Source organism: Labeo rohita, chromosome 4, assembly GCF_022985175.1.
Source record: "Labeo rohita strain BAU-BD-2019 chromosome 4, IGBB_LRoh.1.0, whole genome shotgun sequence".
Lineage (NCBI taxonomy): Eukaryota > Metazoa > Chordata > Actinopteri > Cypriniformes > Cyprinidae > Labeo > Labeo rohita.
Genome location: NC_066872.1, coordinates 41088756 through 41102476, shown reverse-complemented (window position 1 = coordinate 41102476; position 13721 = coordinate 41088756). Strand labels below are relative to the sequence as shown.

At 33.7% G+C, this 13721-nt stretch overlaps 1 protein-coding gene across 2 annotated transcripts in view; it reads right to left on the bottom strand.

The window, feature by feature from the left end:
- The window catches only part of tfec (transcription factor EC), a 47670-nt gene that overhangs the window by 23245 nt on the left and 10704 nt on the right, over positions 1–13721 (bottom strand). For both annotated transcript variants that reach the window (XM_051108589.1, XM_051108590.1), the window contains one exon: positions 11370–11562. In XM_051108589.1, coding sequence (XP_050964546.1) covers positions 11370–11546 — 177 coding nt within the window. In that variant the 5' untranslated portion in view covers positions 11547–11562. The remainder of the gene's footprint in view (positions 1–11369; positions 11563–13721) is intronic.

Here is a 13721-nt window from a genome sequence, read left to right as displayed (position 1 = left end):
AAGAAGTCTCTTTTGCTCACCAAGCCTACATTTATTTGATCCGAAGACAGCAAAAATAGAAACATTTCAAAATATATTTTTATTGTTTATAATAACTTCTTTCTATTTGAATATTTGAATTTTAAATATTTATATTGTCATGCGATCCTTTAAAAATCATTCCAATATTCTGATTTGCTGCTCAAAAAACATTTATTATTATGTTGAAAACAGCTGAGTACAATTTTCAGGTTTCTTTGATAAATAGAAAGTTCAAAGAACAGCATTCATCTGAAATAGAATCTTTTGTAACATTATAAATGTCTTTATCGTCTTTATCATCTTTTGATCAATTTAAAGCATCCTTTAAATAAATAAATAAAAATTATACAGGCTCTTTTGAATGGTATAGCGTATAATGTTACAAAAACTTTTTATTTCAGATAAATGCTGATCTTTGGATCTTTCCATTCACCAAAAAATCCTAAAAAAATATTTTATTATATTGATAATCATAATAATAATAAAAATGTTTCTTGAACAGCAAATCAACATATTATTGATTTCTGAAGGATCATGTGACACTGAAGACTGCAGTAATGATGCTGAAAATTTTACTTTGATCACAGGAATAGATTTCAGATAGAAAACAGTTATTTTAGATAGTAAAAATGTGAAATATTTTTACTGTTTTTGCTGTAGTTTGGATCACTAGTAAATTAATATGAATTACACTACCAGTCAAAAGTTTTTGAACAGTACAAAAAAAAAAACAGTAAAACATTTTTTTACTGGTAGTGTATTTCATAATATTTTACTAGTCTATTATATTCACAATATTATAATAAATATTCAAGATGGGACTCTGACATCATACTCCGCTCTGAAATTCTTAAGATGTTTAACAAAACTAATTTTAATGAATAAATAATATACTTACTGACTTTTCCAGTTTTCCATTCGTAATTGCCAAGTAATATTTTTACTTGCCAATAAAATGTTTAAAATCAGTTTTGTATCTCAAAATGTGACTTTATATCTCATATTGTAACTTTATTTCTCATATTTGTGACTTAATCAGTATAACTTTGTTATAAACTTTCTTATAAATCTCACAGTTACTTTTTTAATTAATACTCTGAGGCAGAAATGGACTTCAATATTTTTAAGTGTCTAATTTGGAGAAACAAATATTTTGACGGTTTTGAACCAATGAGAGTGATACATGTTTAGTGTATTGATATGAATTATGATTTATAAATGCTGAATCACTTAATTTCCGTTTCAAAGTTCTCAGCTGGCATTTTCACATCCCTAGAAGTCTTCTGAATTCCTATAAACCAGCATTAATGGCTGTCAAACTATGAAAATGTATCTTTCAAACCACGCCACCACAATGACGAACAACAACACTCTCCATTGAAGGGAATCCCACATTCTTGAGGGGCTTTCGCTTTTCGTTTCTCATCTCGTTTTTCTCTCAGCTGAGTACTTGGGTGATGTTAATATGAGACGATGCTTCTCTTTTCATCACTGCAGGGTGCTCCTCAAACCAAAAGCCTGACTTTAAGACCTATTAGGTTATTAAGTGGCTGATATGGCACACCCAGGTATGGGAAAACCACCAAAGTCAATCCCATACCACGCTGGAGGTTCGAGCAGCTGCTCAGGACAGGGGAGTGAGGTGGAGGGAGTCCGTCTGATGTTATGTTAGGTTTGTAATGAACCGTTATGAGGTATTTTACCTCATCACGTGCTGGCAACTCGAACACTTAGACTTCGGCAATTGAGTTTAGCCCGTATGTGCGTGAGCAGAGCTAATTGCACGTGATACGCAAGGACAACACGAATTAGGACATTCTGTGCTGCTATAAAGATGATGAAAGCAGAACTATAAACGCACATGCTTTTATTTACACACAAATACACACTTAATGTTCCCATCTGTAGATATTAACTAAACCCTCTCATAAATTAAAGATTTTTTTTTATATGTTCAATATATAAAATCCAATTACCTAAGTAGTTTTTTTTTTTGTTTTTTTTGTTTTTTAATGTTACAGAAAAATGCACTTTAAATAAATTTCCATATAAGGACTGTGAACTTATGACTAATGTCACATTAGTCTAGGATGCTTTAGAAACCGAAAATATGAAGCGTAAAATGTCCCGTACCACACGCAACACCAATGATGCAATTATGTGAATTCAGTTATCCAGATTGAATTTGTCAAATGTAGCATAACACTGACACATTATATATGTTTTTCATTATACAGCTAGTTTGTAATGCGTTCTTTCTTTACAGTTTATTTGGTGCAAAATAGAAATGGTTTAACTGAAGTTTGCATATGTTGCCACTTTCTCCAAAATAATGAACTTTATATGGTCGGACAAACCAGGAAACACACAATAGCTCAATCTATTATGATTCTAAGATGATGACAATAAATGCTGAATTGACTTACCGAACCGTACCAGTTATATTCCAGCATCTTGATTTTACGGAGGAGTATCGTTCTCTATGGCACAACAATCACGCATTACTTGTGTAGTTTCATCTACGGGTACCTCTAAGCCATCGAAACACACCCCAAGCCCATTTAGCACTCCTAAGCTTACGACCTGTTGATAATGAACCTGAACCCATTATTTTGAGTCAATGAATTGAAAGAAATGGGGCAAGGAATGAAAGCCACAGGGCCAATTACGGACGCTCTTTGATGTATTATTCTCCCTCACTCACTCAAATGGCTCTGCACATTTTGTCTTCATCCTCTGTTTTTCATTAATTATTCGGTTGGGGTCAGAGTTCGGCCAGCTAATTGTGCAGACGGTCCGGCTTTGAGAATGGCAGCGATTCTCCAAAAGCTGACACCCTCTCTAGCTGTGCTCAGCCACCTTGCATTATGCCAATTAATCCAATTCTTTGATTTTTTTTTTTCTTTTCTCTCTTTTTTAACCTCTCTTTCCATCTCTTCTTTTGTAATTTATAATCTCTTAGAGTTATTGGGGGTCTTGGACTGACTGGGAGTTTGTTATATCAACTAGAGTGGCTAATAGTTTAGTGTTGGTGAAACATGGAGAGCGTTATTTTACATACTGTATCTTGTAATTCATAACCTACTGGTGTATGTTTAGGGAAATTATTTATGTATTAATTACATTTATAAAAAAAAAGATAATTTATAAATACAAATAATTTATAATAAAAATTCATAAAAACAGAAATATAATAAAAAAATAAATAAATATAATAAAAATGTATTTAAAAAAATCAGCCTTTTTTCTAAATATTTATAGCAAAAATTGCTGTTTGGGAGGGAAACTTGGGGAAACATTTTATTAAAAATAAAACAATTTTGCTACATTTAATATGAATATTTCATGTTTTTTATAAGATTATTGTTTCTATTTACTATTATATTATTTAATAATAATATAATATATTATAATATAATATAATATATATTTACTGTTCCAAATATTCCCAATATTATATTTAATATTGAATGCTCTGAAATCTCACTGAAATTCTAAAGCTTTTTTTAATATTTATTTTATTTATTATTAAATAAATAAAAATAAAATCATTTTAAAAATACTTAAATACTAAAATGCTTAAAAATATATAAATATTATAAAAATAAGTAAATAAATAAATATAATAATTTAACAGAAACTCAATTTTATATAATATAATTAACTGTTATATTCCCAATTTTATATTTAATATTGAATGCTCTGAAATCTCACTGAAATTCTTCAGCTGTTTATTCACAAATAAATAAAAATAAATAAATAAATAAAAATAAACCTGTTTTTAAATAAATAAAATACTTAAATATTAAAACTTAAATACTTAAATATTCAGATCTGAGGTCTAAACATGCAATTTACTGGCAAATAACACCAAATGGCTTTTCACACTATGCTTGACCCTGGGTTAACGTGTTTCTTAACTCTGAATTACGGCCACTTTTAATCAGGGCCTAAGCCATGTTTCACAATTGTAGATCTGAAAGGTGCTTATCAAGGGGAGTAAATAGGGGGGTTGATCCGGAAATGCACTGCAATATGGAACAACCTCCATATTTCCATTCTCGCTGTCTTCTAATGTATGTAGCACTGAAACTATACATGGCTTTTCCCCAGAGTGAGCCAATTGATCACACATATTAGAATGCTTTCACCCCTGTTATGGCTATAAAAGTGACCTTTCTTCACACCGGGATAGTTCACGCTAAATGACTTGTATGTTATCTTCCATGTTGATCAGTACAGATCCCAGTTTCTCTCATCTTGCAAGTTAGGTGTAAGCAATAGGATTTAATTACTACAATAAAAAGCCTGTTGGGAGCCTGTGGAGAAAACAACTCACTGACAACACAGAGGATTCCACAAGGATTTAGAAAACAAAAGAAATATTATTCTAGAGATTAACTTTCTTCAATAGGGTGAATAGAGTAATCTGAAAGAGATTAGGAAATGCTAATGACGTTATTCTCTGATCTTGATTGGCATTTATCTGACTTCCTATAGGAAGCATTGACCGTCTTTACCGGCTAATACTAGCCACTTTCCTGCTTTTGAAGTAAACTGGAGAATGTATAAGAAATTGGAAAACTTATCACCACTTTGTGGTTTTATTTAACTGATCCCAAAGAATAATTCTACTTTAATAATTCACATAATCTTTTTTATTTCATTTCATTTTATTTTATATCTTATTTTTTATTTTATGCAATGCAATGCAATGTAATTAAATGAATTGCAATTTAATGAAATGCAATGCAATGCATGGTCTAGTATTCTCACAAGTGACTTTCTTACTAACTGGACATGAACTCCTGTGTCTCTTTTCATCTCATTTTGTCCAAAAGACGCCAGCAACTAATCAGTGTGGCCGAGCCGTGATTCTGAGATGTTGGCCTGAGGGTTTTGCAGGGGGCCCCTGGTGATACACCATATTAAAGCCCAGAGTGGCCCTGTTTGATACATGTCTCCCCATCAAATGCAGACATGGACTCACTCCGATCAGAAGCCAAAGGTCAGTCAGGACAGACAGATAGTATCTCTGAAGAGTCTAGTTCTCTTGCCTTTTACCATTTAATTAACATGATCAAAGCAGTTCAATGTAGCGGGAAATCATGTGCAAGATCAATCTCATAACAACAGACAACTGTTCCACTGTTTTATAATCACCTTCCATAAATTAGTCATAAATTAGTCATCAGGTTACGGTTTGTAATTTCTTAATGTTATAATAGTTAATAATTATCATATTTATTATTATTATTATTAATAAACAAATAATATATATATTAAAAATGTATTAGTAATTTTAAAAAATAAAGTATATTTAAAAATAATAATAATAAAATAAAAAAATAAAAACTATTTAAAATTAATCAAAACTTAAACAAATAATAGCAGTAGTAGTATTGTTGTTGTTGTTATTATAGCAATAATAAAATTGATATTGCCTTTTTAATGCACGTTTTTTTCTGTAAAGTTCCAGTAAATGAAATTTTTAAAATTCTTTGTTTTTAAAAAATCCTGTCCATATGAAATTGAGAAACAATAATTAGAAAAATTACAAGAAGCCTATTTAAAAAAATAATTGGGTTTTTTTTTTCTCACTTCCATTTTCATGAAAATTGTCTTCTCACATGTCCTCCCATATTGCCACCATAATGCCACAAAAACTGTACTTCAAAGTGAACCAAAACTATTTAAAATTAATTAAAGCTTTTAAGATATTTTATTTCTCTTTTGCACAGTACAGCAGACCTTGAAATGTGATCTAAAGCACAAACAGCAATGTGGAAATACATATTTTGAAGTTTCATTCTACTGTCAGGATTTTATTAAAAATGAAAATGTAAAAAGTAAAACCTTTACCGCTTGTAATAATCCCTGCGCACCTAAATAGACCCCCTCCCTCTTAACGTCCCGTCTAGCCCTCTGGCCAGATCAGGCCCCACAGGTGCCCTGGGGCACAACGCTCTGCCCCGCTCAAGGCTAAAAGCCCACGCTAGCATATATTCCATGCACTGAACCTTTTTCCTTTGAATCCTATTAGTGGCTGAACTTGGTTTAACTGAAAAAGACTGCCGACTTCACTCAATTAGGCCTAATAGGATTACAAGGCTGGTATGGGCTGGGCGGTTTAAATAAGACAGGAATTTTGGCAGACACCTGCTACATGTACTGCATTAATCTTATAAAGGAGAGTACGCTTGCTTGTTAATGTGGCTCGCACATGCCAGGACTTCAGTTGCCATCTTTGTTGAGGCAAAAATGAAGCTTGTGGTTAAATGACCCATCACTTGTTTCAGGCATTATTTGATGCCAGTACATTTGGTGTTTGGGCATGTTATGCACATCTAAGATTTAATAATATCTTTATTATCATTAAAACTTATAATCATTATGTATTTAATATTATGTATTATATTATTTTATAATACAATATATAATTAGGGCTGTCAAATTAATACATAAATTGTGTTGAATTTTAGTTTCATTTTCCAATGAAAATATTTCCAAACAACGCCATAGCAGAACTGTTGTGCCTTTCTGAGCAACATTTCTGAACGAATCAGTGTTTTTGAACGAATCAAGTGAGTCAATGATTCAATGACTCATTTATAAAGACAAGCACTTGCTTTGTTTCTGAGTCATTCAGCTGTTTGAACAAATCAGTTGAATGAACGACTAAACGACTCACTCGTTATGACAGCGACTTATGTTTTGGGGGTAATTTCTCAAAATTAAAATTGCCAAAATTGATGTGTGATTAACTAATCAGTACATCATGTAATTAATTCTATCTATCTATCTATCTATCTATCTATCTATCTATATATAATTGTGTGACAGCCCTTAATATAATATAATATAATATAATATGCTACAGATTCTTTTGACCTTTTGAATTCCTTCTTTTGAAAAAAAAAAAAAAAATGAAGAGATGTCTGGAGCATCTGGACAGAGAGAGTAATCCAGAGAGGTCAGACAGATCATTTTTGACTTGCATTGAATTTTTACACACAATATATAGAGTTTAAAAGACTGCTGGTATAATCCTATTAACTGGGAACAACCCCGGTGCATCAAAGAGACGCGGAAAGAGCAAGCAGCATCACCAAACCGCATAAGTAAGTCCTTGTTGTCCATTCAGAAATGTTGCATTTGATCAATAGAGTACTTCTGCTCAGAGTCAGTCATTTCTAGAAAGGGAGAACAGTGATGATATTGGACTGAGTCACTCGACCGTCCTGGAAAAACCCTATTTCATGTTGCAATTGCTGACAGGCTGCTTGTCATAATCAATGCTGTTAATCGGTTTCCTCTCACTGCTGAATCACAATAACTGGGGTGGTTGTGGATTTTGATGTGTTCCCCTTCCCCTGCTTTTATTTCTGTCTTTTCTTCCTTCAACTTTTCTTTCTTTCTAATCTGCCATTTCTTGTTGTCCTGGACAATTGAGTTCATCACAGGTCATTTTTGTTATGTGTTTCTCTAAAGCTGTGCTTCTTCCACCCTTCTTTAGCAATGCTTGTTCAGTGCAAAACAGATTTCATAATGAGTGAGTACATAAACAATCAGTTTTATTTGCATATCATGCAAATATATAATTCCATAAATGTCTAATGCCTAGTTTTTTGGTTTTTTTTTACTTTTTCAGTAGTATAAACACACTTAAAATGGCACATGCACACATTAAATAAGCTGACACAATGAAAAATACATTTATAGCCTATAAATTAGTACTAAAATACATAATTAGCAAAAAAAGTAGGTGTTTAGGTTTGTTTTAAGTTGCAATGAAACTGAATTAGTAACCTTTTTTTTCTTGCATATTCTGATGATCTAAGTGAAAAACATTATCAAAAATAATCAATAAAATGTAGGATGAGGACAAGTGTTATTTTAGTATCATAAATATACTTTTGTAATTTTTGTTAACATTTAGATTTTATTTTTATATTTTCTTTTAATTTAAATTTCAGTTAAAGTTTTAGTAGTTTTTTGTTTGTTTTTTTTCTGTTTTATATTAGTTTCTTTGATTTTATTTAAATGTATATGCAATTTTTTTATATATATATATATATATATTGTTTATTTTATAGTTCATTTTTAATAAGTGTTGTTTTTTTTTAGAAATGGAGGAAAAAGCTAATAAAAGTTTTTATACATTTTATTTCTGATATTTTCTTAAATAATTTTTTGTTTTATAGAAATGAGGGAGAAAAAAAGCTGAAAAAATTTTTTTGTTTGTTTTAATTTTAGTTAAAGGTAAGCCTGGCAGAGACTTTCCACTGGGTTCTGTTGATCACAATGATTGGGGTTAAAATGTAAAACAAAACAAAAAAAAATGCACATGCACTGACATTGCAAAATAGATCCTCATCTATTTTGCTCATTGCAAAATAGATTTCATGCTGTGACTGAGTGCATAAGTATTAGTTTTATTTGTATATCATGTAAAAATATGCAGTCCTATAAATGCATAATGCCAAGTTGGTTACTTTTTGCAGTAACATGCATTTAGAAAATAGGGTGAATTTTCATTTCATGCCAACTTTAAACCATTTATGATATTTCATGGCTGTGCAGCCATTTACAAGGCCATACATGTTGATGTTTTATTCAGCATCATCAGTGTAAGGTTGTGCATGCAACACTTGACTGTATTTTGCAAAGAGCACTGTTTCCAGTCATCCGCTGTTACAAGAACATTTTATTTGTGCCTTTTACAGATATGATCTGTTACGAACACCCGTGCCAATCTACATTACACAACTGTCTGTCCCATTACACATCTGTTGACCTGCCCTTCTCCTGCCACTCCAGTGGCTCGGAGGACATCAGACAGAGTTTGGTTCTGAGCCAGACGGGGTGGGTGGTCCCCCTCACAGTCTGCTTTGGTCCTATTAGTCAGTCAGTATCCAAAAAGCACCCCCCACATCTCCCACTCCCTATAATACCTCTTCCCATAACCCCTCGTCTCCACGACCTGCATCCGACACACTCAGGATAAACCTCATATGCGGGGGGGCGTGTAGATGCACACTTATAGATCTGTGTCTTCTTGAGTGAAAGTGTATGTGTACGTCTGCCATAGCCTCAAGGGACAGCGTGCTTCAGAGAGACGAGCCTCTTTCCTCCAAACACAGGTAGTGCAGCAGTGTTTGAAATACACAGTCACACACCACAACATAGACATGCACACACACTTTAACACATGAAAGGCCTCTTGTGGACCAGAGCAAACACAAGGCAGCTTTGATGTGCTCCAGCCTCTTCTATTCCCTTTACACTCCCTAAAACTGACTGTTGCTTTGCTTTTCCATCTGAAAACCTGATTTCTAGCTTTCTGCTTCTGACAGTTTTAAAAAGTGCAAGTGAGGTGTTTATTTTTCTTATGTCTGGCAAATCATAATGCACTGATAATCACAAATGACATGTGTATTATCATTATTATTATTATTATTATTACTACTATTAGGTATTTAATAATAAAAAAGGCTGCATTTATTTGATAAAAAATACAAAAAACAGTAATATTATGAAATGTTATTACAATATAAAATATTGGTTTCTGTTTTAATATACTTTAAAATATAATTTATTCCTGCGATGCAAAGCTGAATTTTCATCAGCCATTACTCCAGTTTTAAGTGTTCAGAAATCATTCTAATATGCTGATTTATTATTAGAATTATCAATGTTAAAAAACGTTTGATCTGCCAAATATTTTTTGGAACCTGTGATACTTTTTTCAGGATTCTTTGATGAATAAAAAGTTAAAAAGAACAGCATTTACTCAAAATAAGTCTTTGCTATCACTTTTTATTAATTTAACACATCCTTGCTGATTAAAAGTATTAATATCTTTCAAAAAAAGAAAGAATAAAAATTTACTGACACCACAATTTTGAATGGTAGTGTATATTGTTAGAAACTGAACTGAAAACTCTGAAAACTCACTCACTCTCCTGAGCTATTTAAAAGCAAGCAACTCCAGCTTTTTTAATCCTAAAAAAAAAAAGTGATTGATCATATGTAGAAACAAACTCACACCACAATTCAGGACCTTTTGCTTTTTCCAGTCAAAATAAACACTTGTCGAATGTGACTAGTGCGATTACAGTAACAGAGGTCTTGTGTTCTGTCAGCACATAGTGTGGAATTACGATCCTAAACAAAACCACCAGCAAATCCACTGCATCGGAATTCCAGACAAATGAGTCCTGCGACACAAAGGGCTGTTTGGGTGGTTTCTGGCTCAAATGTGCGGACATAGGCATGCGTCTATAATCACATTACGGGGTTAAGTATCAATGCGGCAGAAAGCAGAAAAAAGACAGATTTTATACAATGCATTTCACATGCGTTAATTACATATTTACATGTTAAATCTGAAATCTTAGTGGTTATTTATTCCTGGTATCTAAGAATTGTTTATATAGATTTGATTGGAATCTAAGTTTTTATTTCCCTGTTTTTCCCTGTCATTGAAATATAAATATATAATACTGAAATATATATATATACTGAAATATATAAAATAAAATAAATATATAAAAAAATAATGTAATAATAATAACATTTTAACACTCTCTGGCTCTGGCTCTCAGATCGTGTGTGAGTTCTTGCTCCCTCCACCCTAAGAATAGTTTTGATGTGTTGGCATGATGCATGTAACTAAATTAAGATCAGCTGTAATGATCCTGCCAGCACTCTTATGAGTGTTAATGCCTGTCAAATAAAGACTGATTTCCACACAAAACCCAAATCGATCCTGTATATGCTGTGAATGCCATTTAACTCGCAGATACATCAGTTGAGACACTTTTTTTCCATGAAGACAAACTCGCCACCAAAAAAAGCAAAACACGCTGCAAAGTGTAATTGACCCAAAAATAAAATTTTGCTGAGAATTTGCAATCCAAGATGTAGATGAGTTTGTTTCTTCAACAGAACAGATTAGAAGAAATCTAGCATTGTACTTTCTCACCAGTGGATTTTATGCAGTGAATGGGTGCCATCAGAATGAGAGTGCAAACAGCTAATAAAAACATCACAATAATCCACACGAAATACACACCACTCCAGTCCAACAATTAACATCTTTTGAAATGAAAAGCTGCGTGTTTGTACGAAACAAATCCATCAAGGTGTTTTAACTTTAAACTGTTGCTTCTGCAAGTCCATAATATCACTTCCTTTATTAGCCGGCACCCATTCACTGCAGAGGAACCACTGGTGAGCAAGTGATTTATTGCAGAATTTCCCCAAATCTCCTCTGATGAAGACACAAACAATTCCTTTAAATGCCATCAAGCAAGACCAAAATCATGTGTGAGTTTTTTGCATACCTCCCATCGAGTCCAGGACCAGGTAGAGGGCTGACTGCTGTGGTAGGGGCCCGGGTTCGAATTGGGGTTGTAGGAGTAGGGTTGGGAGGAGAACGAGGGTCCTGGAGCCCAGTGGTTCTGGTGGTTTGCTAGATTAGTCGCAGGGGCCGGTTGAACACCGGAGAATGACTGGAACATTGCGGGATTCCAAATGCTGCAATGAAAACAAATCATTAGAGATGAGAGCTGCAAAATGTGATATGTGACTGTATCTACACTCATTTTTCAAATTTTCAAATTTAAATTTAGCCACGTTCAAAACTTTTGCTTAGATTTGCAACTTGAATGAATCAGTGTGACACAAGTCAGAATTCTTAAAGATGTCCAAATTAATTTAAATAAGCCAGTTGAACGTACTGTCCCGAGAGTTCATTTGAAATCACATTTGAGTGATGTTTTCTTTCACCCTGTGATCATATTTTGCAATACGTCTTTGTTTAGACTCACGTCAGCTCTGCATGAGATGATTGAAACAGAGCTGAAATAATGAGAGGCAGCGTGCCGCATATATAGTCTCTCAGTTCAACTGTCACACTCAATCAGTGATTTTAGCGTAAAAAAAACTCTTGATCTAATTGGTCGTTTTAGAGTTATCTACTTTAACAGCAGTAGTTTTGACAGACGGTGTAAAAATGTTTGAATCATGCTGCAGTGTGACTGTCATTTACACATTACAGTGATATATTATTGAAGGAAATTTGTAAGTATTTAATTGAAATAAAAAATTAAGATTTTATCATACTGTGCGTGTTATTTACAGAATAATATTAATACCAAGTCTAAATAATTGTCATTTTTTAATCAAGTTGTTTTAATTGGTTAATTTATTTCTATTATTATTAGTTGTTCTGATTGTTTCAGTCTTTGTGTGAGTATTTTTGCTCTATGATAAAGTAAAGAGGCCTTGCACAGTGCTGGAAAGTGGCTGCAAATAGCCTGTTGTTCTTCAGCGCTGATCCCACACTGGTCCAGAGGAGAGGACATTGTTCCTGAGATCATGGCATGACCGGCTCTGATGGACACAGATGCCACTCTGAGCTCTCAGACGTAATGGGCTTATGAGAACATGTCTTTTCTGCAGGACAATGTGTGATTTGGGCCATTTCTCCAGAATGATGAGGGACTAATGAACTTGACGGACACAGGGATGACTGGAGGGAGAATCACAGAGAGTTGGAAGTCTGGGAAAACTAGGTCTCCAAACTAAAGTCCATTCAGTAGACTCAACATTTGTTTGTCTGTCTTTCTATCTATCTATCATCTTTCTATCTGTCTATCTATCTGTCTATTTATCTATCTGTCTACCTCTGTCTATCCATCTGTTTATCTGTCTTTCTACTTGTTAGTCTATCCATCTGTCTTATGTATCTGTCTGTCTGTCTATCTACTTGTCTATCAATCTATCTGTATGTCTGTCTATCTACCTGTCTGTCTCTACCTGATCATCTGTCTATCCATCTATGCATCTGTCTATCTATCCATCTATCTGTATGTCCGTTTATCTACCTGTCTGTCTATCTTTCTGTCTGTATGTCTATCTATCTATCTGTCTATCTATCTATCTATCCATTTACCTGTCTGTCTTTCGATCTACCTGTCTGTTTATCTCTGTCTATCTGTCTTTCTACTTATCTATCTACCTGTTTGTCTGTCCATCCATCTGTCTTATGTATCTGTCTATCTATCTACTTGTCTGTCCATCTATCTGTATGTCTATCTGCCTGTCTGTCTATCCATGTGTCTATGTATCTGTCTGTCTATCTAGCTAGCTAGCTACACTTTAAATGATACATTTTAAAAGCAGTTCGCTATCCATGTTTGAAAACGGTGCATATGCAAGGAATCTTTCTTCCTTATTTTTTGACTCTTCTACATGCTTTAATTTCAGATATTCAATATGTTACAATATGTAGGTATGATGTACAGTTATGCAGCTTGAGGATCTCATTCTATCAGCGAGAGATCAGTGAGACAGTGACGCCTCACACAATCAGAGAGGCCACGCTGAGAGCCAGACAGCACTGTGAAAGGAAAGAGCTCCATAATGGAGGAGCAGGAGGTTGAGCACAACGTAATTGGCAAGTCTTCCTCCTTTTTTGCCCACACCTCTCTACTTCCATGCATGGTGCAAGTGATGTTAAATTGCCTTCTCTCTCTCTGTATTCCCTCATTATTTCCCTCTTCCTGTCAGCATTGCCGAACAGTAGAAAATACGATCCCAGACACCAGTCAGATTTGGAGATGGACCGAAATGCTGCTAAAGAATGTTCCTGTCCATCTGTCAGCATTCTAGGGACAGAGCTGCTTTTAGCT